Source organism: Podarcis tiliguerta, assembly GCF_965153285.1.
Source record: "Podarcis tiliguerta genome assembly, chromosome: Z".
In the NCBI taxonomy this organism is placed as follows: domain Eukaryota; kingdom Metazoa; phylum Chordata; class Lepidosauria; order Squamata; family Lacertidae; genus Podarcis; species Podarcis tiliguerta.
The window spans coordinates 40,767,695-40,794,678 of NC_139553.1; the positions used below are offsets into that span (position 1 = coordinate 40,767,695).

At 44.1% G+C, this 26,984-nt stretch overlaps 1 protein-coding gene across 6 annotated transcripts in view; it reads left to right on the forward strand.

Moving 5' to 3' along the window:
• The window catches only part of IL1RAPL2 (interleukin 1 receptor accessory protein like 2), a 484,356-nt gene that overhangs the window by 444,681 nt on the left and 12,691 nt on the right, over positions 1 to 26,984 (forward strand). For all 6 annotated transcript variants that reach the window (XM_083422319.1, XM_083422315.1, XM_083422316.1 and 3 more), the window contains 4 exons: positions 6,535 to 6,664; positions 10,445 to 10,590; positions 19,988 to 20,131; positions 23,420 to 23,590. In XM_083422319.1, coding sequence (XP_083278445.1) covers positions 6,535 to 6,664; positions 10,445 to 10,590; positions 19,988 to 20,131; positions 23,420 to 23,590 — 591 coding nt within the window. The remainder of the gene's footprint in view (positions 1 to 6,534; positions 6,665 to 10,444; positions 10,591 to 19,987; positions 20,132 to 23,419; positions 23,591 to 26,984) is intronic.

Below are 26,984 nucleotides of genomic sequence, written 5' to 3' on the forward strand. Positions count from 1 at the left end.
CTGGTGCAAGTAGATAAATAGGGACCGCTTACTAGCGGGAAGGTAAACGGCGTTCCGTGTGCTGCGCTGGCTCGCCAGAGCAGCGATGTCACGCTGGCCATGTGACCCGGAAGTGTCTCCGGACAGCGCTGGCCCCCGGCCTCTTGAGTGAGATGGGCGCACAACCCTAGAGTCTGTCAAGACTGGCCCGTACGGGCAGGGGTACCTTTACCTTTACCTTACCTTAGTTCTAGTAAAGCAGAAGTTTTCAACCTTTATGAGTCCACAGCTCCCTTGACCAACTACATTCTTCATGCAACACCTCTGTAGGGCTCAGGAGCCCAGCTATGTCACCCCTTGCCTGTAGAGCTGGCAGCCTCTCAACCTTCTTCGAACACCCTCCCTTGTGGAAGGTTCACTCAGCCTCCTCTTCTCTCCTTGGGAGTCTTCCGGGCAGCCACCGCCCCTGGTCACTGAGCTGCTGCCCATGCACCAAAGAGAGGTGCTTTATTGCTCTGCCCCACAGGGGCCTGGGAAGAGAATGCCTTCAGCCTTAGTGGCCTGACAGAGAATGGCCAAAGGTGAATGTGAGGCTAGCACCTTACTCACCTTGGGAGGCAGCAGTGGCAGCAATGGGCACTGCCTGGCCTGCATGGTGGAAAGGCTCCCCTTCAGTACCAGGCACTTAGCTCCCAAGCAGGCCTTGCACACAGCAAGTACAAGAAAAGCCAACGCAGTGCCTGCCTCCCATTTGTCTGTCCATTCCCAACAGCAAGGGTTGGTGGACTAGCTGGCTGGGCTCCCTCCCCCACTTGCTTGCTTACTCCAAGACCACCTCATCTTCTGGCAACCAGCACCCCCTGGGCAGCCCCAGAGGCACCATTCGCCTGGGGAGCTTGTAGCCAGGGCTGCTGCACCAAACAGCTGTGCAAGCTGAGGGGGGCAGAGATGCAAAAGGGCATCAGAGGAGGGAGGATGGGAAAGAGGGACAGAGGCCAGTGTTGCTTGCGATACCCATGACCATCTTTCAGGGGTTTCACGGCACACTGGTTGAAAACCACTGTCTTGCCTTATAAAGCAGCTGTATATAATTATACCCATTATATGTGCTAATTAAAAATTATTAAACTACCACTTCTCATCTGCTGTTGTACTTCAAATCATGCGTTTTAACATTTTAACATAGCCATGACTTTTTTTTTCAAATATTCTGAAAAATATTTCCATTCTTCAAGAAATTTTTCTTCATTCTGTTCTTTAACTCTCACAATTAGTCTAGCCATCTATTCCATCATCTTCATGAGCCATTCTTCTTTTTTCATTGGGATGTCCTCTTCTTTCTCAGAACTATTGTTATCTCTATGCAAATATATGGTGATTTAATCCATTTATTAACTGACAAAAATGTGTACAATTAATTGACTAGCATTTCTATACAGCAATAAAACAACAACAGCAATAATGTGTGTGTTTTTAATGGCAATAGCAAAAAACATTTTTGTAAACAGCGTCTATTTTGCAGAGCAGAAATCATCTGTCTACACTTGTGATTAGTAGGGTCTCTTTTACATGCAGCTCTCTAAACCTGCTGAGCAGAGAAGCAGCTTTCACATCCTTTTTCTCAGCATCTAGGATGTTCTTAGATTGCAAGGGCACCCCCTAGTGTTAAATATATGCCACACTTTATCGTTCTAAACTCAAGTGGATTTTTAGCAAAAAAAATAAATCTATATGTGCTCATGGTGCAGTGCAAATAAGCAAGAGGCAGGTTCTTAGCTCCTGGGGGCTTGCAGCCTAGACTGGGTGGCAAGGAGGAAGGTTAATCAAGGGAGTGGAACTATGATAAGGTTCCACTTATCATAAGGTTGCAACCTCTGAATGTAAGCAAAGGTCATTTCCAGCTGATCTGGTTTTTGGCCATTCATCCTAATCTGTTTGCACAAAGCTTGCAGGGAGGTTGTATGATGTCACATCAAGCAATTGTTATCCCACACTTTCCAGTGCTTTTTCGTGTTGCTTTACCTATTGATTACAAAAAGTCGGGGGGAGGGGAGCTGTTTCTTGCAGAGGAGCACCAGACCAGTTTTAAATGTACAACTTGAATTTGCTGATATGTGATTGAATCCAACTTCAAAATTAATATCCACCTGGAAGCACCATTAATTTCAGAATGTGAGGAATTAGAACTAAGTGTTTTTTCAGTGTGGATTGTGATGAAAGGGTATGTTGACCTGCAAATATCAAAATTTTACCACCACCTCACTTTTTGCAAATGTTTAATTGTGGCATCCTTGGTCATTTGCTTTGCTTCTTTAGTTGCTGAGTTCCATGGCTTATATTTTGAAATGTGCTGTCTTTTGCTTAAGGATCAGCATCTTTCAGCTGACTTATTGCACCTATAGTTTATCGTTTGAAATGAGCTGCATGGAAATTGATATTCATCATAGAACCCCAAAGTTTAACTGTAGGACAATTCCTTTATTAGGACCAAGTTAAAAAAAAATGTTTCTCTAGTAAAAAGCCACAAGAGCATGAGAAAGCATTTGAAACCTCATCTGCACTAGACATTTAAAGCACTATCAAACCACTTTAAACAGTCATGACTTCCCTAAAATATCTTGGGAATTGTGGTTCATTAAGGGTGCTGAGAGTTCTTAGCAGATCCCTATTTCCCTCTCAGAGCTCCATTCCCGAGTTCCCTAAGAAAAGGGATCGACTGCTTAAAAAACTCTGGAAATTGTAGCTGTGTAGGGGGGGAATAGGAGTCTCCTAACAACACCCAGTGCATTTTTTTTATGCTGGATATTGAGCAAAAATAAATGGGGGTGCAGTGGGGGAGGGAGGGTATCGCTGCACTAGGTGGGGGAAATTCCTCATTTGCAGATTGTTGTAAAAGGGGATGGGGCAGGGGGCATAGCTGTAGGGTACAGCACAAGTTCATATCCTTGCTTCATTCCTCAGGCCTGAGGTTCTCCACCCCGATCTGTGCCAAATGCTTAAGTATTTGAAAATTACCAGGCATCACTTGTCAAAAGGATGACAATAGAAAAGAATACCTGGTCAGCCTTCCAGAGATTGAATTGTCGCTTTTTTTAATGGGTGGTGTCAGTTAGCAATAGTTAAGCTACAGATGTGATAAGTGATATAATATTTATAGGATCATTTCAAACTCTGCTTTGAGCCTTAGCAAAGACTGTTACGGAATCAGCAGAGATTATTTTGCCTGCATCCAAGACCTGTCAATGCGATGGCACTCCTTTTTTCTTCCTGTTTCTTTATGAACGATGTCATCGTGCACTGCGCAAAAAGTCGCACAAACTCACTGAGCAAGTGCCCCAGCAAAGCACGCATAATGCAATCAAGTTATCAGAAGTCATTTTAGCCAGTGAGGAGGCCCTTCATGATCTTATCAGCAGGGAGTTTGAAACAAACAGGCCTGATTGACAGAACAGAAGAAGGAAAGCTAAAGAAGACTTTTCCAGCTTGGGAACTGAGGGCCTTTCATGTAACAAGGTGACCCCACTTTAAAGTGGAGAATTAATGACGTTCTAACACTCTACTCAGCCCACCTTTCCTTTTTGCCACTTGAAATATCCTATTAAATGTTAATGCGTCAGGAATGTGCCGACTCTGCTCCCATTTTTCCTCCAGTGCATCTTTAAACTATTGGACTACACTTCTGATGGCCAAAAGGGACATCGATCTGAGACAAAGATGCTGTATGCATTCTGCAGGCCTTTGATGCTTAATTAGATAAACCAAGGGAGATATTAAAAGGAAAGTAATTAAAACCAGAGTGCTGCGAAGTGCTTTCCTCTAATACACAATGCAATTAAACTGCATGTGAAACCTTGGACAATGCCCCAAGAGCCAGGGAAGAAGACCTTTGTCGAAGCAGCATTTCCCAATTTTCAAATTGTCCCCATGGGACGCACCCCGAAGATTGTGCATGATGTATGTTTTCCCCCATCTCCACCTCTGTTGAGCACAGAGGCAGAAGCTACTCTGCACAGGAAGTCATCTTCTTGCATAGCAACAAAGAAAAGAAAAGAGCTTCCTCTCTTGTTCTGTTCAATCCTAAGCACCAGCAGCAGCTTCCTGTCTGAAGCATGGAGTTGCTTTGATTTAACCCTGTTGAAAGTGCAACAGCAGGGATCATTATGTTTGTAACTTAAGGGTTACAGAACATCAGCTAACCTAGGGTGGGATCAAAAGTGGTTTTAGGGTAGTGCGACTGGTGCAATCACATTGGGCGCCACCCTTCAGGGGGTGCCAAAACACAGGGTGTTTTGAGAGCACAAAGGCCACCACTAGTGGGGTACTGCTTAGCAACCAGGCAATTCAATGATATTTGCCGAGTAAGCACATGCCCTGCTTGACTGTACAGTTCTGAGGGAGTCTCCTTCTGTTTATTTGGTTAAATGTCACTCTGCTATGTACAAGGACAGGCTTAAGAAAGGCAAAGGTTCTCTGTCTCTCCAGATACTATACACCAGGTTTTATTCAGTTTTGATCTGTAAAGTATTATCAGGATTTCTTTTCTCTCTGGATTTCAGCTGCATTATTTAAGTGCCTTTGCCCACAAATCCCAGAGTGTTTGAGGAGTAATGAAAAAATTGCAGAAAACTGGGAAGTCTTGGATGAACCCTACTAGACCTAGTAATCGGCTAATTCCACCTCTCTTCCAACCTGTTCCCTCTTCCAGCTTTCAACTGATAAAATCCCATCCACCAACCCATTCCACGTTCTCCAAAATTTTCAACATACATTACGCCAATAAATTTCATCCCCAATTTCCTCCATTCACAAACCCCAAGTGTGGTTCAGCACACAAGTATTAAAAACTTGATAGGTTTTCTTACAAAGTATTTTCAATGCAGTTTAGAGCTGAACCAGAAAGTCCATTTGAAACCAGCAACATCACCTTCAGATGAAGATGCGTAGGATTTGTCTGCTCACTCCCCCTGCCCTAACCACTTTAAACTCAGCACTTAATAAACATTTCAGGAAGTGAATTTCCATGCCGGATTGCAAATCTGTCTGCTTAGAAAATGGGGCAAATTATTCCTACAGCATTTTGGTTTTAAACATAATAATAATAATAATAATAATAATAATAATAATAATAATAATAATTTCTTCTAACAGTGTGAATCCCTTCAGGAAATGTTTTCTGCTTTTGTAGAAATTAGACATCTCTTTGGAATATTTCCATTTCCTGTCATTGAATTCTTGGTTTAAAAAAAGAAACCTTGGTGGGTCAGTTAATAGGAAACATGCAGCCCAAGCTGTTTGACTAGTACCTCCCAGTGTGATATACTGTAGAAAGGGCAGATGCTGTCAATATTGATTGACCACAACTCAGGGCTTTTCTTCCTTTCCCCTTTCTCACATTGCTATAAGTGCCTCTCCCTATTAAAATCAAAGAAGAGCTGTGCATACACTCATGAGCACATGTTAAACATTTCTAAAAAGCATATTAATTGGCACAGCTCCATACAAAATTACTTAGAAGGAAATTGCACCATGTTCAAGGGAGCTTTCACCCAAGTAGTTGTGCACAAAACTGCAACCTTATAGAGATGCCCTCTGTTACTTCAAGGCAGACTGTGGAACAAAAACTTAGGGTTCACCAGCACTTACGCTTGCTCTGCATTTCTAGGAACAGGTTCAGGCTTCCCAGGTCAAGGTCCAACAGCATCCCCACCCCTCCATCAAAAATTTGCTCTTTATCACTAAATTGGAGCAATAGGCAATCTGCAGGAAACTTAGTATGTAATTTACTCCAATTCAGCAGTAATGATTGAGTTTTCCTGGGGAAAGCAATGAGGCAAAACAAAAGTGCTTGGATACAGACTGGGAAAGTGTGGACCTCTGCCTATAAAGCATGGGGCAAAAGAATAGGGCATGCATGAGCCTATTGATAGGGTTAATGTTGTGGAGAAGTGTCACAAAATTTTTATCTTCAGGCCACACACACATTCACACACAGCTATATCAAATGCAGCCCTCCGAGCTTCTCTGTCTGATCCTCCGGTCTCTCCTCAGCCTCTCCCTAGTCCCACTGGCCCTGTTTCATACATTCCTTTAGTGGTTTTGCCTGGCTGGAATGTGTCCTTGAACTCTGGTAATGCCTCTTGTTTCCCTGGATGGAAGACAGTGAGGGATGTGTATTTGTAGAAGCCTGCTGTACAAAGGCCCCATCCATCATTTACATTCAGCCCCCAGAAGGCTGCTGAGAAAGGAATGCAGCCCTCAAACCTCTCCCTCCAGATGTTTGGGGACTACAACTCTCATCATCCCTGACCACTGGTCCTGTCAGCTAGGGATGATGGGAGTTGTAGTCCCCACACATCTGGAGGGCCAAGTTTGACTATGCCTGCCTCAGGCTAAAAGAACGTTTCATTGGTTTAAGGAAAACTCATCAGCACTCAATCCCAAAATGGATTTTTAATTTATTTTAAAAAACCTCTTTGACAAAGAAATGTATAGACCATTGTGCTCTCATCCTTACAACCATCCATCTAACTTTCCTTGTTCTGTGTCTTTTCTTAGGTCAACCACTAACAGTTGCCTGCAAAGCATTTTTTGGGTTCAGCGGAGAGTCTGGTCCAATGATCTACTGGACACGAGGAGAGAGATTTATTGAAGAGCTCGAAAATCACATTAAAGAAGGGGAAATCAGGTACATGGCACCACTCCAAAATTAAAAACAACAACAATAACAACCATGTATCCCAAAATTGTGTACTTAGCAGGGTGCTTGTGTTGAACAGAGTGGTTGATAGACGGCTAACTCCTTGGCATCATTTGGACTTGTGCTTCCTTCTTGTTCCTGAAGAAACTGTAGAGATTCTGCAAAGATGTCTCTAGAGACCCTTGTACCATCAGTGACAGGCTGCCCTTCTCCCTCCTCGGGGAAAAGCCTGCAAGCGCCGCACACACGTTCCACGTGGATCGTGAAAGGGAGCGCTGAGCAGAGCCTGGGATGCATACAGGCTCTGCTCAGCGCTCCCTTTAAAGAATATTTTTTTTCTTGCATTCCCCCTCTAAAAACCAGGTGCGTCTTATGGTCAGGTGCGTCTTAAGGCGCAAAAAAATACGGTAAACATATTGCAGCAGTGTACAGGGGGTGGGGGTGGAATAGTCTGGTAAGACCGCTGGTTGAAAGAAATAAAGAAAACTTCAGGCCTTGAGCATAGGTCTTGCATGCTGCCAAGATGGAGTCAAGAAGTTAAAAACAGCACACACTGGCACATACATACTGACTTGAACAAACTAAACTTGGAGAAGAAGCAAGAAGCAAAGCTTTAAAGGAAGTAATCTATGTTACCAACAAGTAGTTACTGAAAGAAAAAGAATCAGGAAAGAGGGGGAAGAGGTTGCCTTTCTGTCTATCAGGTCCCACTGGTACAGGTAACTTACTACAAGCATTGTTGTAAGGAGCGCTTATTCACTCTTAGATGGAGGAAGTGAAGGAATGCTAAGAAGGAAGAGAGCAGTCTGTAGACTGCCCCCTATCCCAAGCTGTGTTGAGAGCCTGGGGGTGCCTGAGAAGTGCTATGGGCACCAGTATTATGCTTTCCCCCAGTTGAATCATCTGCGCCTTGAAGAAAGCCCCAGAACAAGTGCAATACCCGTTCTTTTTAGCCACACCCCTCTTTCTTTCTTTCTTTCTTTCTTTCTTTCTTTCTTTCTTTCTTTCTTTGGCTTCCTAACAGTTAAAGTAACAGTAAAAACCAGCAACCTGTCTTACCAGTAGCACAGAGGCAAAAAGTCTGACTCTTTAAGAGAAGAGCCCTGCCTATATTGCCATCATCCAGCAAGATGTGGGATCAACTCTGAGGTCTTTCCCTGATATGGTGGGGTTCACCTGATCCAGTGGTGAAAGGAATGGCTGATTGGGAGGGGTGGGGGAAGCATGGAAGAGGGAAGAATGAAATCTCCTTGCCAGGTGGGTTTTTAAGAGCTGTAATAAAAACATTGTGTAAATCGAACTGGTCCTCTTAAACAAGGAATAATAGTCTTTAAGCCTGCCTGGAGGGTTGTGAATTGTGTCTGATTGGGAAGCAACCCGCAATGAATTTCAATACTGCCGCTTCTGCTGCAACAGAGGAAAATTGTTCAGTTTTGAATTTTACTGCATATAAATCACCCTATCAGTTGCTAATTTTTCTCTTTCTTTGGTTGAGCCCATAAAACAGTGTACAAATTTCTCAAGAGGTTTTCCCAGAAACTATTAAATTGTCTATCCATCTCTGCTCCCCTACCCGCCCCCTCGCACACCATGTTTCCTGTTTATTTTATTTTAAGATAAGAAAAAAATGAGATTCATACTGGGTTGCGTGAAGAGTGAGGATGGAGGCACATTGAATTAAACCCTTGTTTTACCCCTCCTTGATTAATTTACCTCTTTGCACTCTCACCCACATGAGATAATGAGGGGGATAGTGAAACCTCCAACAGCGTGAGGAATTATAGGAAGGAGCAAAGCGACAAAGTGAGAACACTTATCACTGCTGTTACATAGATGGTTTGTTAGATTCTGAGAAGAGGCCACGCTTCCATGGGAAGCTTTCAGGTGCAAGTAGAAAATATGCAGTCTAAGTGTACCAAAATCTGTATGACTCAGTCGTGGGGTGGGGGGAGGTATCAAAGTTGTTAAAGGCCTTGAGCTTAAATGTGATACAGATGTAAATGTGGCAGTCTGTCGTTGCTAGTCATATATAAAACCAGGTCTCATCAACATCTTCGTAACTGGCTTGGATACAAAGAACGTGTTCCCAAGCAGGGGCAGAGGAAGGGGGTGGTGGGGGCGAGTCGCCCCGGGTATCACCACTGAGGGGGGTGACAAAATGCTGGGCGGAACTCACTGCAGGGCCTGCAGAGTGCCCAAGCCACACATCTCTCCTGGGAGTGGCACGGTGGCTTGGGCACCCGCAGGCTCCACGCTGCCCCAAATGGTCCGCCCACTGCCTCCCCCCCCCCCCAGCTGTAGGGCAGCTGAGTGGGAGGAGGCAGGCAGCCTTCTCGGAGGCCCCGCAGAACGTCATACCCCAGCTGGCCCCGCCCCTGGGTGCAGGGCACACACACGGCCCAGGCACCCCAGGCTTGCTCCGCCACTGTTCCCAAGGCTTGTGTTTCAAGGGCTACCATTCATGCATTTGTAAACTCAAGACCTGATTAAGGGCCACAGTGCAGCAGGCCAGTGTTACCAAGGGAGGAGATTGACAACTGTGTATTGCAGTAAGAAAGACATGACACCAGCTTGGGATAAAAGTGGCCAAAGCTTTATTGATTGCAGATGTAAGCTGGATTTTGGAATAGGCACAGGGCAAGCATCCTGAATCAGCCAAACCTTTTGCTAGTGGATATCTCCATCAGGGGCAATCCTGGCAAATTGATGCATATCTAATGGGGAAAGCCCACCAGGATGCCATTCAGGGATGTTCTATGGGCCAGCAGCCCACTTCTGGGCTTTCAGACAGAACCCTATCTGTGGACCCCTCTACTGGGGTACCCAAGTAGTCTGGGGGTACCAGATTAAGGATACAACCCAATGTCTTTTTCTGCCAAATGTTGTGTCAAGAAGCACAACAGTTTTGTGTGAAATGTTGTTGTAATTTATGATTTAACTCCAAGAGGGATTCAGCATAGGATTACAGCAATCTTTCCATTAGTACAAGCATTTCTGATTGCCAGCCAGAATGATCTCCTCTCTTCTCTCCCCACTGTTTTTTGGGATTCTACCTATCTCCCAGCGCTGTGTAGGGCATATGGAGGGAGGCGGAAAGCCCTACTGCTCAAACAGATGTTATTGTGGCGCTTCCACAAGTGGGACTCATTAGTTGAATCTGGCCAACTGTGTGTTTTCCAATTCCACAACCATAATTCAGGATATACATGGGAGTTGATGTTCTGAAGATCACATTCTTAGATCACTGCAGTTTCCCCCAGCATATTTGTGGGAAAGGGTCACTGCATAACTAAAAGAGGAAGCTGCCTTATATCAGGTCAGACTATATCTTCTCCTATCCCAGTATCATCTACTCTGACTGGGAGCAGCTGTCCAGGATCTAAAACAGTCATCACTCCCACCAGATGTTGCCAGGCTCCAACTCCCATAAGCCCAAACCAGCATGACCCAAGGACAGGGGTGATAGGAATTATACTTCAGAAACATCTGGTGGGCCACAGGCCTGTTTTAACCGGAAATGGCAAGGACTGAACCTTCTGCATGAAAGCATGTTATTGCCCTTCTTTTTCATCTACCTCTTTTCCTTGACCCACATTCCCCTCCACCACAAGATAATTTTTGCACTCATACTATAATGCAATCTAGAGGAAGTTGGGGGGGGGAGAGGGAACAGAGAGAGAGAGATGCTTTGTGAATAAATCCAATCCATCTTCAGTTTCCCTGCCAATGTGAGACTGACAATCTTCTAAAAATGGTTCTTTCTCTTAGGCTTCTCAAAGAGCATCTTGGAGAAAAAATAGTGGAGTTGGCATTAATCTTTGACGTTGTGAAGGAGCCAGATCTGGCCAATTATACATGCCACGTGGAAAACAGAAATGGACGGAAACGTGCAAGCATCATTCTGCGTAAAAGAGGTATTCGGGGGGGGGGGGTACTCCTTTTTCTGTTTTGTGGCCACACCATGATTTTGGAAGAAACTAAGCTGGTGACTCCACCACCACAGTATTTGCAAACTAATATTTCCAGTGATTTCTTCCAGAGCTCTACTGCCCGACAAATAAAATACACAAATTTATTTTCTACTCTTGAGCCATTATATACTCCTTTGGCATCTTGCTTACCTCCCAGTCTTCTCCATCTCATTTTCTCAACATTCGCAGCTACTCCTTAAGCAGAAATGGGGAAGACATTTGACCCACTTCTTATTTTGATGAAAACCTGCTTCCCCACCACCACCTTTTTATCTTAGATGGCCAGTAGAACTCGCCATCATGGCACAGTGGTCTTTCCTACTGTCAAGGTACCTGTATGACTCTGGGCATCGACCGAGCTACAGAATCCCTACACATTACTGTGGTACCTTGGGTTAAGAACTTAATTCATTCCAGAGATCCGTTCTTAACCTGAAACGGTTCTTAACCTGAAGCACCACTTTAGCTAATGGCGTGCAATTTCCCATTAATTAAGTTAAGAACTTAATTCATTCCAGAGGTCCGTTCTTAACCTGAAATGGTTCTTAACCTGAAGCACCACTTTAGCTAATGGCGTGTAATTTCCGTTCTTATCCTGGGGCAAAGTGCTTAACCTGGAGCAACTACTTCCTAGTTAGCAGAGTTTGTAACCCAAAGCGTCTGTAACCCGAGGTACCACTGTACAAAGAATTTTGAAGAACTATAGCAAATGAGAATACAGGGACCTCTAAAATGTGCAAGAAGCTTAACCAGCTGTCAACCCATTAAAATTTAGCACTGTTAAAAGTGCATCAAACCCCTTATAAAATCATTCACATACTTATCAGGTCATCTTCAGAGGCCCTTCTCTGAGTACCCTGGACTTTACACTTCCACACACAGTACAGCCTCCCAACATGCCAGACTTTCCTTTAACCATTCCCAGGTCACTCACACTTGTTAATATCATTTATCCAACGGGGTGGAAGGAGGAGGCTCAGAAGGTGTCTGTTTCTGAGTGATAAGCTTTGATTTACAAAGGAACTGGCATGTTCACAAGCATCTAAGTAAACAGGCTGCCTCTACTAAGGTAGCTGCTTATAGGCTGCCAAATAAAGAGGAAATGCCTCACCCAAACAGAGGATTAAAGAGGACAGAGATTTGCATAAATTGTGCATATGCTAACTTACATGTAGAGATGCAAATTGGCCATTGTGTCTGCTCAACAACTGTATTGCAATCTTACTGTTTGTGGGCCGCTTCACAGCCGCTTATCTTTTTTTCTTAAGCGTTAAACTGGACTTGGATAGAGGACTCTGAATACTGTCCTCTAAATAGTGAAGCATATGGGCACTCTAATCTCACAGGGCTGGGTGGAGAGAACAGACCTCAGAAATATGGATCAAATGAAGCATATTCTAAAGCAGGGGGGAAGAGGTTGTGGCCCTCCAGCTGTTACTGCACTACAGAGCCCATCATCCCTCATTATTGGCCGTGCTGGTTGGGTTGATGAGTGTTGGAGTCCTACAGCATCAAGGGAGTTATATTCCTGTTTGGAATATAGATGGGTGAGTTGTTGGCATATGTCTTGAGAGACAATGGAGTGTGCTTCTGAGGGTGAAGCCAAACCACTACATGCAGCCTGGGATTTGCAAAAATTAAGGATATGGAAATACCAGATTACGGTTGTGTGTAGGTATTTGACTGATGCTACAATGCAACGTAGTTTGTGTGATTTTTATATTGTTGAGCCACTGAATCAATATTTTACCTAGACCATACATGCATTTTAAAATTGCCATGAGAACTTTGAAATTTGCTGGTAGCTCTAGCTAAGATCGTACCTCAAAGAGGGCCACAAATGCTGGCCAGCTAAGGTGATGCTGATGTTTCTTTTCCAGGTACAGACTTTCCCCGGACTCTGAGGATTTCAGAGTTCCTCCCAGCAATTCAGCCACCTGTTTGTGACTCATTGCACTCAGTGCTGGGTGATCGCACACATCCAGCACTTGCTCCCCAAAGACTTGAAGTTATAATAAACCAAATGATTGTATCATGGTGTTCATATTCTATACCCCACAGTCAGCAACCCTTCTAGCATCTTTCACAGGACTTGGTTGCTGTTGTTTTTAAAAAACTGGTTTTGTCAATTTATAAAAATGATTTTTTTACCTAGTCTCTGCTTCCATGCTGCCTGAACATACTTTTTCGCTGGGGTCATGCAGAGCAGCCACTTCTGCTGTTGCCCATCTACCTAGTCACAGTTCCACTCCATACAGCACAAGGAAATTGGTTAAGACTTCCATGAGGAGAAGGAGAAAATAATCTTAGGAGCTAGCTGCATGGTATATGCCTATAGATGTAATTGAGCCCCAACATTATTGTTGTTGTTAAAATTAAAAGCTGTTTCAGGGGAGAATTTAGAGTGGTGAAATAGTGGAGGGGAGGAGTGCTTAACCCTTTGCCAAGCCACCCATTCTGCCAATTGCTTCCCCCCACCCCTAATTGTCTTACCACGACTGCCACAAGATTTCAAAACCATGTTTGCTTCAGGAAATATATGCAGGGTGTAGTTAGCCTCTTATGAACATTTTCTCCCTAATGCAGAAAAAAAAATAACTCTAACTACTCTATAAACATCTTACAAGAGGAACAACTTGTCTTTCAGTTCAAGAGTACAGGCTGATTTGCTCCGCCAGTTCCTGACAAGTTACACATTGCAGATTAAAAGGAAGTAAGATATCAGTGTCAGTTTAGCACTTGCGCTTGAGAATGTCTGCTTCATGCAAGACAAGAGTGAAGTGTTTTTTGGGGGACTTCATATTCTAAGCAGGAATCTACCTTTTGCATTTTAATCATCTGGTGTTCGGCTCAGTGCTTATCCTGTACACTAAAATATTGAAACCACCTTAGTGTTCCAAATAATATATTACTTCTAGAAGTCTGCTGGCAAAAGAACTGTTGGTAATTCAAATCAGTGTTTAGAATTCATTGTGAACCTCTCAGCTTTTGAACATGTAGTTGCTCCCCACAAGGTGGCTAAAGGAAGCAGTTGCTCTGTCTGCAGTGTCTTCCAGATGTGTCGGACCATCATCCTTGACCATTAGCTGTGTTGGGTGGGGATGATGGGAGTTGTATTCCATCTGGAGCAGACTTTCTCAAACTTGGGATCCACCGATGTTATTGAACTACAACTCCTGTCATTCCTGACCACTGGCCATGATGGCTAGGAATGATGGGAGTAGTAGTCCAACAAGATCTAAGGACCCAAGGTTGAGAAAGGCTGATCTAGAGGGTTCTAGGTTAGTAACCTCTGGCCTAAAGTATAAGGCCAAAGCTCCCTTGGGTGAGAGTCAATGTGTTACTGTCCAGTCAATAAGTATTGCATTGTTCGCCCATATCCCAAAGAACTGGAAATACAGTGTCAGAAGTGCCATGGCTCCATGGTAGAACATCTGGCCTGCATGCAGAATATCCCTGGTTTAATCCCCAGCATCTCCAGGTAGGCTTTCCTGTTCTGAAAGCTTGGATACCTACTGCCAGTCAGTGTATACAGTACTGAGCTAGAGGGACCAATGATTTGACCCAGTATAAGGAAACTTTTTGTGTTACTTTTTACTACTTAGAAATAAGATGAGAGAATATGGGATTACTCCAGGATTTTTATCTTAGAGACATATTTTCTTTTCTTCTTTTTCTGATTAAAAACAAATCAAAACAATTTATCAGTGTTTTGTTTTGTTTTTGTAACAACTTGAGCAGATACAACAACCCCTCCCCACAAAAAAATCCGCTTTCCTCACTTCCCCATGACCACAAAGCAGTCTTTTATAACAGGCGTATCTTTTCAATGTTTTGCTCAAGTTGCTGAAAGCAGCATAGCATCTTTTACATGCTGGAAGAGTGTCTGACTCAACTGCTCCAGAAAGGTTTATACAAAGCTCCTAGCTTGTTTTAGGGATGCTTGTACACCATTAGCTTCTCGTTGACCATCAGACATTAAGAATGTAGGAAGAGCCCTGGTGGATCAGGGCAAGGTCCCATCTAATCCAGTCCCCTGTTCTCACAGTGGCCAACCGTATGGGAAGTTCAAAAGCAGGACGTGAGCACAGTAGTGCTCTCCCAGCATGCAAATCCCAGCAACTGGTATTTAGAGAGCAGGGGATGGGAGTACAATTTGAAGAGTAGTTCTGAACCGCAGGGTTCAAAGGAGGGCTTGTGGGGGTGGTTGGGTGCAGGGATGCCAAAGAAAGGTGTGAGAAACACCAGAGAGATCAGTTCTAGTGCTTAATTAAAGAAAGGTGTAGATTTGCAGCATATCAGCCTGCCAGGTATCCCAGCCTTTATGGGATGGACATCACAGAGATGGCTTATCCATGCCCAAACATTCTTTACACACAAAGCAGCATATGTCACTTTGACCTGGACTCCCCATCCCTTCACCTGACCAGATGAGGGCATAGGTGGCAAATGGCCAAATCTTACAGATAGTTCCCGCTTTCTTTGCTCAGAGCCCAGCACCCCACAGATAAGGGTAACATCAAAGCAAGCCAATTAGCCTATATCAAAGCAAGTGAACATATATGAGCTCATTGTTACAACAACTGCTAATTAATTGTGGGGTTATCTGGACTACCAAGATGGTGGCTGCAGAGCTTCCAGAACAGTTCACCTGTGGTTCATCACAAGGATCAAAGCAGGTCATGGGCTGGAACTGCTGGACTTTCCCACTGCCTGCACTTTCATACCCTTCAACATTTCTCCAATGAAAATAGGGACATCCTATTCTATAATAGTAATTTTACTGTTTATACCCCACACATCTTGCTAGGTTGCCCCTGCCACTCTGGGCAACTTGCAACATCTATAAAAACATAATTAAACATTAAACATAAAAAAACTTCCCTATATAGGATTGCCTTCAGATGGCTTGGAGGTCAGATAACTCCATACCCTCCAGCCTTTCTCCAGTGAAAATAGGGACATCCTAAGGAAAAGTGGGACATTCTGGGATCAAATCAGAAACCGGGACAGCTTCCCTAAATCAGGGACATCCCAGGAAAATAGGGATACTTAGAGGGTCTGCACTATTTCTCTTATCCCAGTTTCAATACCAGACGTGATCCCGGCTGGCAGGAAAGCTGTCTGGTGTCTAGAGATGGCTAAATGGAGGCTCAGCACACACAATTCACCCATGTGTCCCTGTGGCCTTTAAACTATAAGCTCAGCTCCATTTTAAATGTGAATGGCATCTACCACTGTCACAGGGCCCATATTAACTGTACATTTCAAGCAGTATCATACCACTTTAAACAGCTATGGCTTCCCTCAAGGAATCCTGGGAATCGTTTGTCAAGAGTACTGAGAGTTCGGAGACCCCTAGTACCCACCCCACCCCCTATGATTTCCAGAGTGGTTTAATAGTCTATCCCTCTCCCCAAGGAACTCTAGAAATTGCCCTGTTTCAGAATATTCCATTCCCTTTCTCCCCTGAGGAATCCCTCAAGTCTGCTTGATATTGCCATTTTGACAAGAGAATGAGTCCACTATTTGTTTGCTCGCTTTCCTCTTCCTTCTCCATTCCCTTTTTCCTTTAAATCATGCTTTATAAGCCTGTTTGTGTTGCTTTTATTGGCAAATGAGCTGCTCTGGGATCTCTTTGGCTGAAGAGCAAGCTGTAGAAACTTTAAATGAATGAATGAATTAATTAATTAATAATAATAATAATAATAATAATAATAATAATTTATTATTTGTACCCCGCCCATCTGGCTGGGCTTCCCCAGCCACTCTGGGCGGCTTCCAACAAAGATGAAAAATACACTAATTAAACATATTGGGCTGGCCAACATACAGATGTTGTTGGACTTTAACTCTGATATCATACCAATAGTCAGAAATGCTTCAAGCTTTAATTCAATGTCATTTGGAGAACACCATGTTGGCTGCCCTTAATATATGCGAAGCTGCCAGGTTCCTTATAGCCTTTCTGATAAACCTACCTGCCAAGTTCTAATTCCCTTTTAATGCCATTTAAGCTAATGTCCAACACTGCATCTTGTGGCAGCAGGTTCCATGGATTAGTAACACATTGCATGTTGTCCTTTCTTTAATTTGAAATTGCCCAGTCACATCAGAAAGCTTTAGGGGGGAAATATAGCCAGTGGGCTAGATCCATGGCTGGGCTCCAGAAACAATTACCATGAGGAAGCCTTTCTATCTCTTTGTTCTGTTGTTCTCTGATACCATGATATAAACAAATACTTTCAGACGTAAATTACAGAAGCAGGATAAGTTGCAAGGGGAAAAGTTGACTCCTGAACTTTCTGGGTAAACTTTAAGGCGACGTTGATGGTGTATAAACCGATTGCATCGCCTGTGCTTTTGGAAAGCTTCACGTTGCCTCTTTTCATTCGTTACATCGCCAGAGTTTTATGCCTTTTCCAATGCTTATTTATCATAGCAATAAATATCTGCACTGACAGAGGGTGTAAATTAATACATCTTCTTGGAAGTATCTCTCATAGTATTAGACAGGCTCCTCGTGATTTTTAATGGCTGGGTGAACTGAAAAGCAAGGTTAAGAGCATCGGGTGCCTGTGCTATATTTGAAACGGCATCTCAGTCCGTTAAGAAGTGCTTCTCAGTGCCATTCAGATATGGTCATACTGAATCATGTTGATGTTTGACAATTGGTGTTGGAAACTAGAGGTGGACTGGCCTTAAAAATCTACTTTTTATGGTTTCTTTTAGGGGCTAGTTTGAAGATGTCATCTGCCTTTTGGAATAATCATCCCACGCTGGGCACTGTCTTTAGACACTGGTTTTAGTAGCATTGTGTGCTATAATGAAATGTCTCATCTGCTTTTGCATTATTGTTACTTTTTGGTGTGCATTGGGGTGCATCTGGTTTGTAGTGCTAATTTAAAGTCAATGGGTGGGATACTTTCTCCACTGGCAAAATGTTTTGACCCAGCAGGATGTTGTTGCACAAGAGAATGCATAATAAGCAGGTTGCTGGTAACTTTGTAGCAAAGTAAATCGTGCCATCTGTTGCACAACAAATTTCCACCAGCATAATGTTTGTGCTTCATTCCTCTGGAGGGCAGTGTCGTGGACATTTTCATGAATAACCAGATGCACAAATAGCCGGGTGCCCAAATATACAACACCTGGCTTGCCAGCAGTACATGTGAAAATAGGATGTCTTAGCAGACCACAAGCTGAACATGAGTCAACAGTGTGATGCAGCAGCAAAAAATCCTAATGCTATTCTAAGCTGCATCAACAGAAGCATAGTGACCAGATCAAGGGAGTAACAGTACCACTTTATTTTGCCTTGGTAGACCAGACCTGGATTACTGTGTCCAGTTTTGGGGAGGAGGTGTGAGGGCTCTGACAGAGTCCTCCTGCCCATTTCCCAAGACCAGGAAAGTGATTTCCCAGCTTTGGGAAGGAGATAGGAGGGCTCTAGGACCCCGCCAGAGCCTTGCACTTCCTTCTCAAATCCTGGAATAAGGCCAGCCCTGCAAGAGCGTATGGGAAGACATCAAATGGACTTGCACAGGACAGCATATTACCAAGGTCCACCCCTGAGGGTAACCAAGATGATGATGGGTCTGGGTGGGGTGGGGTGTTAAACAGCTGTAGAATGTTGAAATAGGGGTGGAATGGATCAGTGACCTGGACATGTGTGAAACAAAATGGAATGAGAATACAGTGGACGCTCAGGTTTCAAACGTGATCCGTGCAGGAGGCACATTTGCAACCCGCAGCGTTCGCAAACCGCAGCGTTCGCAAACCGCAGCGCCGCGTCTGCGCACGTGTGGGTTGCAATTCAGTGCTTCTGCGCATGCGTGACCAGCAAAGTAACCCGTTTTGGTACTTCCAGGTTATGGTGAGTCCGTAACCCGAAAAAATGCAACCTGAAGCATCTGTAACCCGAGGTATGACTGTATACTTATCCACACATCCCTATTGACTCAGCATAATGAGCTGACACTGTGCAGCAATGAAACCGCCGCAAAAGTAGAGGCTGTCAACCAGGATATGCACAGGAATGTGTAACCAAAAGTGGAAATGGGGTTGTTGTTGTTGTTGTGGCCATCTGTATATATACTAAGGAATGTACATTCAGAATGCATCCTATTGCTCTCAATGGGATTTATGCTTGAAAATCACATTCTGATGCAACAAGGCTGATCCTAGAGAGGCAAGGGCAATGCAGCTTCATTTGCCCTCACTGTTGTCACCACATGTCCAAATCATCATTGGTTCCATGATGTCGTCACATTCACCAGTTGATCCCTGATTGACTAAGGTTGAAGTTACAAAGAATGGTGCTGAGGCGGCAGCCATTGAGGAGAACTATCACTGCAAATGGGTGTGAGAAAAAACAGCAGCTCAAAAAGCAGAAGGTAGAGATTGGTGGGGTTTGGGGGTCCAACAAGAGCACCCCTTTTGCCTCAGAAATATGCATGGGTGAAAAATAGATACAGCTCTACTTAAAACTTGCATTTTCCTGGGGTCACGATGTACATGTGCTATGATGTGAAGAACTGACCTCAGATTACCCAAGAAATGTGTACTTGCAATAGCTTAAATTTATTTAAAGCTTAATAGCCTAAACTTGACTTAGCTTAAAGACCACCTCTTCTGATGAGTCCAGTTGTGATTTCTAAGATCCACCAGGAGCCCCCACTTCATGGTATAATCCTTGTGTCAGATGCAGACCGTAAAGGCACAAAGACAGGTATTCTTGGTGGCTTCCCTCAGTTATGGAACTCCTTTCTCCTGTAGACTCACTCATGTCTAAGCCTGAGCACCTTTCATAAGCATTGCAACACTTCCTTGTCTGGACTGACCTTTGGAGACTATGGTTAAGTCAGGAAAGGAGTGGGAGATTTCAGCTGAATTGTATTCCATTGTGCTAGGGATCCCCCACCCTCCCAGAAGCTTTAGAGCAGGGGTAGGCAACTTAAGACCCAAGGGCTGGATGTGGCCCAATCGCCTTCTCAATCCAGCCCATGGAAAGTCCAGGAATCAGCATGTTTCTACATGAGTAGAATGTGTGCTTTTATTTAAAATGCATCTTTGGGTTATTTGTGGGGCACAGGAATTTGTTCATTTCCAAATATATATATATATAGTCCAGCCCACCACATGGTCTGAGGGAGCCCACGGCTGAAAAAGGTTGCTGACCCCTGCTTTAGGGATTTGGTGGGTTATAAATGAAATAAACAAAGACCATGAATGCTGCCCTAGGCTGCTTGGAGGAAGGGCATGATAGAAAGGCAAACAACAGCAGCAGAAACAACCTTCCATTTTCTAGCCCATCCATCTTTTCCCTGCTTTATTCTAGATCTGATATCAAAAATCGAACTTGCCGGAGGTTTGGGGGCCATCCTTCTCGTGCTGGTTTTACTTATAACGATCTACAAATGCTACAACATAGAACTGATGCTATGTTACAGACAGATGTTTGGAGGTGACGAAGCAATGGATGGTAAGTGCACTATGACAAATGTTGTTGTTTTCTGTTGAGCATCCAGAATGCTGAATAGCTACTGTCTCCTTTGAAATGGAGAATAGATGTGAAATGTACTAAGGGCTTTGGGGGCGATTGATTAACAACAACAACAACAACAACAACAGGCAGGCACAATCCGCTGGGAAGTTTGTCTGCAGACACACCGTTGACATTAACAGGAGTTGTGAAAAGCATGGTATTAGCAATCAAATAATAATCACAATATATTTAGTTAAACTCCTTATGTACCACTTAACTGCAGTAGTCTGTATTGCAAAGGTACAATACAAAAAATGAAAATCAGTTAAAACTATGGCATCAAACTTCAATTAAAATGCCTGCTGGAATATTTTTTTAAAAAATGCATTCAATAGGTGTTGGAACTTGAGCAGGGGGAGGGGACTGACTGACATCAACTGGCAGGGAGTTCCACAAGACTGGACCCACAATACTGAGCACACAGCTCTCAGTAGATATGAGGTGTGCATCTGAGCCATTGGGGGGCACTAACAGTAACTTCCCTGAATACCCCAGTGATAGGGTTGGGATGAAAGATGTCCCTCAAGGTATATTGCTTAGATAGGTCCCTTAGGTATAACACTTAGATAGAATATAAACAAGAATAATTTAAATGCACAACAGAATAGTTCCATCAAAATATTCTGCAATTAAGATGTGCAGTGAAACAAGCTCATTAAAACAGCACACAGCAATTGAAACAGGAGGTTCAGGTCAGGAAATCAGTGGAAACAGGTGTTTCTTCGGATGCGGCCAGTAATCCTTGGGGAAAACTCCATTGTCTCAAACTCCTTGGGGAAATTTGGTGTCTGACATGCTGCATAGCAGCAGCCACACACTAAGCAGGAGCAGCAGCAGCAACTAAGTAAGTGGATGGGAGGGGAAAGGTGATGGATTCTGTTGGTTTGAGGTTGGCTGGACAGGCGAAAGGGAAGAGGATTGGAAACTGAGTGGCCCAGCCTGTCATCTGCCTCTTCCTTAGTCTCTGTGTTGCCCTTGTAGAACTCAGCAGGGAGGAGGATGAGGGCAAGGGATAACTCAGTTGGTTAGAGTGCAGTGCTGATAACACCAAGGTCATGGGTTTTATCCCCATAAGGGACAGCTGCATATTCCTGCATTGCAGGTGGTTGGACTAGAGGCCCCCTTACAACTCTATGACAAAGCTAGAATTAGTTGGCACTGTGTACCCTTGACTTTGGCTCCCTTCCTTCTGCTCTACTAGTCCCAAGGGGCACAAGCCACTACTGCTAAAAAGGTAAAGGACTCCTGACCATTAGGTCCAGTCGCAGACGACTCTGGGGTTGCAGCACTCATCTCGCTTTACTGGCTGAGGGAGCCGGCGTACAGCTTCCAGGTCATGTGGCCAGCATGACTAAGCCGCTTCTAGCAAACCAGAGCAGTGCAGGGAAACGCCATTTACCTTCCCACCGGAGCGGTACCTATTTATCTACTTGCACTTTGATGTGCTTTTGAACTGCTAGATTTGAACCACCAACCTTTTGATCGGCAAGCCCTGGGCTCTGTGGTTTACACTACAGCACCACCCACTACTGGCACCATGCATCTAATTGCACGACAGGGTGGGATATTCTTCCTATAAACCAGAGTTTCCATCATCCAGTTGCTGCGTCACACTCCATTGTTTACCAGGAAAGAGAAAGACTTTCACGCTCCTTGGGGGTTTAAAAGCTGATTTCCTTTTGCTAAGCGAGCCATGCCAGGATCCAACCTAAGCCCATCCATCATCTAGCCTTGCTCTCATATTGAAATATGCCAACCCTGCTAGAACCGGTAACAGCTCACTGGAACACCTTGTTTTCTTCAATAGGAAGAGCAGGGGAATCAATTCTCTAGCTGAGAAAAGAAATGCCTGCACTTTCCCTGATTCTCCTCACAAGTCTCAGCCAGATACACCTGATGAAAATCTGGGTAATTACCATACTTTGGGAGACACATATGAGTGGCTATTTAGCCTCCCTTTTTTAACACAAAGTATTCTTTTAGATTTGCTGCTAATGCTGTTGCTGTTGTTGATGATTGTTAATAATAATAATAATAATAATAATAATAATAATAATAATAATAATTTTTTTATATACCTCATGCTCCCCGGCCAGAACCGGGCTCAGGGCGGCTAACAACAGTAAAAGTACAGTAAAATCATAATAGGGGGGAAACCCCAACTTAAAATACAGGTTAAAATGCAATTAAAAATGCAGCCTCATTTTAAAAGTAGCCCATGGATCAAAACCATAAGGGGAGGAAACATAAGGGTCAGACTGAGTCCAAACCAAAGGTCAGGCGGAAGAACTCTGTCTTGCAGGCCCTGCGGAAAGATGTCAAGTCCCGCAGGGCCCTAGTCTCTTGTGACAGAGCATTCCACCAAGTCGGAGTCAGTACTGAAAAGACCCTGGCCCTAGTTGAGACCAATCTAACCACTTTACGACCTGGGACCTCCAAAATATTGTCATATGTGGACCTTAAGGTCCTCCGCAGGGCATACCAGGAGAGGCGGTCCCCTAGGTACGTGGGTCCTAGGCAGCATTCTGGGCATTCTGTACTTTTATCTTCACTGCATTAACTGTTCGATTTTTCATTTTCTGTTAATAATGGTAGCTTCTCACAAACACTTATCAGAACTTCCTGTCTCAGCCATGTCTTTGCCCCCAGCAGACCTGAAAAGTGATATAAAGCTTTGTGCCTCTGCATTAGAAGCTCCCGTAAATAAATCCATTCAATATATACATTAAGCCAGTTGCATATACAATGTAATTGTGCGTTAATACAGGCAATGAAATTGCTTAGGTCTGCTGGTTTCATTTACAAAGTTCCCAGTCCTTTGAAACTTGCTGCGAATGTTGGATGTAGAAGTACAGGAGTGGAGAAGAAATACAGGTTGATGCTTGACATTCATTGACAACTTATCAATATTTAATATATTTCATACAAACTGACAGTACATAATATGTGAACAGTTCCAGGTTCATTCTCCAGCAGCATCTCCAGGGAGGGCTGGGAGAGACCCCTGTCTGAAACCCGGAAGAGCTGCTGGCAGTCAGTGTGGAGAATGCTGAGCTAGTTGGGCCAGTGATCTGACTTGGCACAAGCCAGCTGCCTATATTGCTAGCTAGCACCAGACCCAGGCATTCTTCATTATCTCTCCGGTACAAGGACATAACTCATCAGTACAAGGGTATTTTTCCTTTCTTTTTCTTTCTTAAAAGTGATTTGTGGTTTTATTTACAGACAACAAGGAATACGATGCCTATCTCTCTTACACAAAAGTGGATCCAGACACACTGGACTGCGACAACAGTGAAGAGGAACAGTTTGCCCTTGAAATCTTGCCAGATGTTCTGGAGAAGCATTACGGTTACAAACTCTTCATTCCGGATAGGGACCTGATCCCTACTGGGAGTAAGTACCTGTCACCTTGGGGTATGAGACTACCTGTGCAATTCTGCTAAGCAGGGCTGGCCCAAGACATTTTACTGCTGAGGACAAAACTACTGGCTCCCCAGCACTGCCAGTTCCACTGTGTGCCTGCCCTTGTGTGCCCCCCACCAGTGGCAGAAGGAGGAGGCCAACAAGCGCAGGGCATGCTCAAGGGAGGTCAGATCTACAGCTGCTCCCAGCTGTCTGGAGTCTGCCACCCTGGGGCAACTGCTCACCTCGGGTATAGGCCAGCCATGCTACAAAAAAAAAAGTGCATGCTGATTCATAAGCTTCTGCTTCCTTTTTGTATGGCCCTCTCCAAAACGAAATACAAAGTCTCAACAACAATGAGGCATGACTGGTGAGCTTTGCAAAAGGGGTAGCTGCTGGACTCAGCTTTAACCCAAGGCCAGGGAATCTGTGGCTCTCAGAAGTTGCTGGACTGCAACTCCCATCACCCCTGCTCATTCATTGGCCATGCTAGCTAGGGTTGATGTGGGAGCTGGACTCCAACAACACTTGGAAAGGCACAGGTTCTACACAACCTGCTGTCAAAGCTAAAATGTAGAGACTCTGGGTCAGAAAAAGGTTACTTGGTAAGGAAGGAAATTCTGGAGAAGACAACCTCCTGGTGACTGGCCATGCCAGCTCTAGGTTTTGGAGGGCCCTGTGGAACGAGGTAACCCATGAGCTTATCTCCTCTTCACTGGTGTCCTCGCTGCCTTTGGGCCCAAGCTGCACACCTGCCCAGTGAGAAAGTGTAAAGTCTGCCACTCATTGCTGTCCCTGCCTCTTCGCCTGCCCCTCTCTCTGCATGCAAGCTTGGTTGGTGACCAGCACAGCAAAGAGAAGAAGCAGAGCCTGGAGACTCTGGGAGTTGACAGTGGGCCCTTTGCAGAGGTGTGGATCTTGGAAGGTGCCCAATGATGTCAACCTCTGAAATCAGTTCTGTCAACTAGAATTACAGTGCCAAGGTCTAGCAAAAATGCAGCTCTTATTTGCTTTTGCTTTTACATTTGTCACATTCACTTTTTTGTTTGTTTGTGGCATTTATACCCTGTCCTTTAGCTGAGGAAGCACCTTCTAAATATCAATAGTAAGATGGTCCCTGCCTCTGGCTCACAATCTAAAAAAGCCATGGCACACAGGAAAGGAGGAATGAGAGGGAGGGAGAAGCTCAGACATAAGTTCTTAAGAGTTCCAGTCCTGATAACACAGAGCAGGTGCCAGGCTATTATATTTTCTACAATCATATTACACCAGACAGAAAAAGCAGGCAATTAGACCCTGTGAATTTCTGTGGTATCAGAATGGCTTCCATCCACTAACCCTTCTACTGTGCAAATAAATGTCCCTTTCCTTTACATCTTTTGCATTTAATTTCCACTGACACTAAGACATAGTGATCAGGTTTTCTCCTCAGGATGAAAGTTTTAAAGTGTGTTTTCAAGGGAATCTGGTTAGTGCTGTTGCAGAAGTAATATGCACCATTGTTCGTTTTAATACTGGAAACTGTGGAGGATTTGCATGAGGGAAAATATGTGTGGGGCTTATAACAACATAGCAAACTTCCTAACCATAGTTAGGCAATTGAGAATATTCTATCTGCACTCTGCCTGTGATAACAATTATAAAATGCAAACAGACATTAAAAAGAATTAACAACAGGAGAAATTGCCCCCAAACATTAGTTAGTATTAAAGGGTATGTTTTAACAGCTTAGCCAAAGATTTTATTACTTTATTATTTGCGAATACCCTTTCTCTAAATTTCATTGGGTAGATTAATTTGATGAAGGTAGTAGTAGCACTGATCCTAATTAACCCCAGATGAATAGGAAGTTGAGCTGTTTGTCCCTGGAACTTAGCAACCAATGGATTTTGGCACAAATAGCATGCAGAAAACAGGTTGTCTTTCTGCCTTTTCTATAGCATTCAAATTAAGTTAACAACATGATTTGGGGAGCCAAGGGAAGAGAAGTGTTACAGCCTGTTCTGCCATTGTTCAAGTGAACACTGATGTGCATGCCATTGTGCAAGACTAGCACATTACCTGCTTGGGAAATGCTACTGAATTCATTCAGGACTAGAGTTCTCATGGCCTATGGACCACATTCAGGCCTCCAGAGTAATTTCATTAGGCTCTTGGTGGCTCTGCCAAATCAGGTTGCATTTAAAAAAAAAGAGTTTTGCAGACATGTTTTCTTGTAAGGGGGGAAACCAGGCACCATATGTATTGCATACCAGGGGCTGCCACCCCTGCTCACTCCATTAGCCAACTCTGCCTACCCCTTTGCGCTTCCCACACACCTGATCAAAACCTCCTCCCTTTACACTTCACCTACTCCTCAAATATCCCCAACAGCTTGTCCCAAGCTCCTCCTGCCCCAGGCACCACACCCATTTAAAGGAGCAGAGTGGTGCTTCACACAGCAGCTTGCTAAACCACTGTGTGAAGCACCTTGTCGTCGTCCCCCCACCTTGCTGCAGAAACATTTAATGGAGGGAAGTAGATTGTATGTATGTACATTTTTATGGTATTGGTATCCCATTCATATTTTGGAATGGTGAAAGGCCATTGCCCCTGTGCCTATGTAGCAGGTCTTTCAAACTCATCCTCAGTCCCTGTCACATACTATGATAGGGGTGAGAAATCTGGTGCTTCCCAGGGTGGTCGGACTCCAATTCCCATCAGCCCCAGTCAGCATGGCCCAATAGCAAAAGGTGGTAGGAACTGTGGTCAAGCAATGATGTGATCCAGAAGAGAGTTGGACAGATCTCTTTTGGTTCCCTCAGTTTCTCATTTTTCCAATTGTAAATTCAATTCTCCACATTTCTACTGCAATTTGCAGTTTTTCTTAGGGGAAAAAACTCCTCGTGCAAATTAATCAGCATTTTAGTGAATTGTCTCCTAATATACACATTTGCACATGCACTTAGACTAATGTACACACTGCCCCCTAAGAAGTGCATCACAAAATTTAGAGGCATGCGACTTCAGAGGATGCCCAAGGTTCAGTTTTCAAATCGTGTTTGAAAAGGTGGATTAGTAGGTCCACCTTTAAATACAAACTGAATCAAATTTCTTCCCCAAATCTACCATGTGTCCTTCAGATGTTCCTGAACTTCACCCCCCATCTTCACTTGCCAGCATCCAGGATAGTCCAGGATAATGGGAGATGTAGTGCAATAGCATCTGGAGAGCCAGAAGTACCTGTTCCTGATGTAGCCCAACAGTCCTATCCTGCGTGGCCAATGATCAAGGATGGGAAAAACTGCAGTCTAGCAACATCCAGAGAGGCACTTGTTCCTCATTATTGGTGTACTGCTGTTCTGAACCACAGGACCAAAGGAGGACTTGTCATAAACCTTGGGTG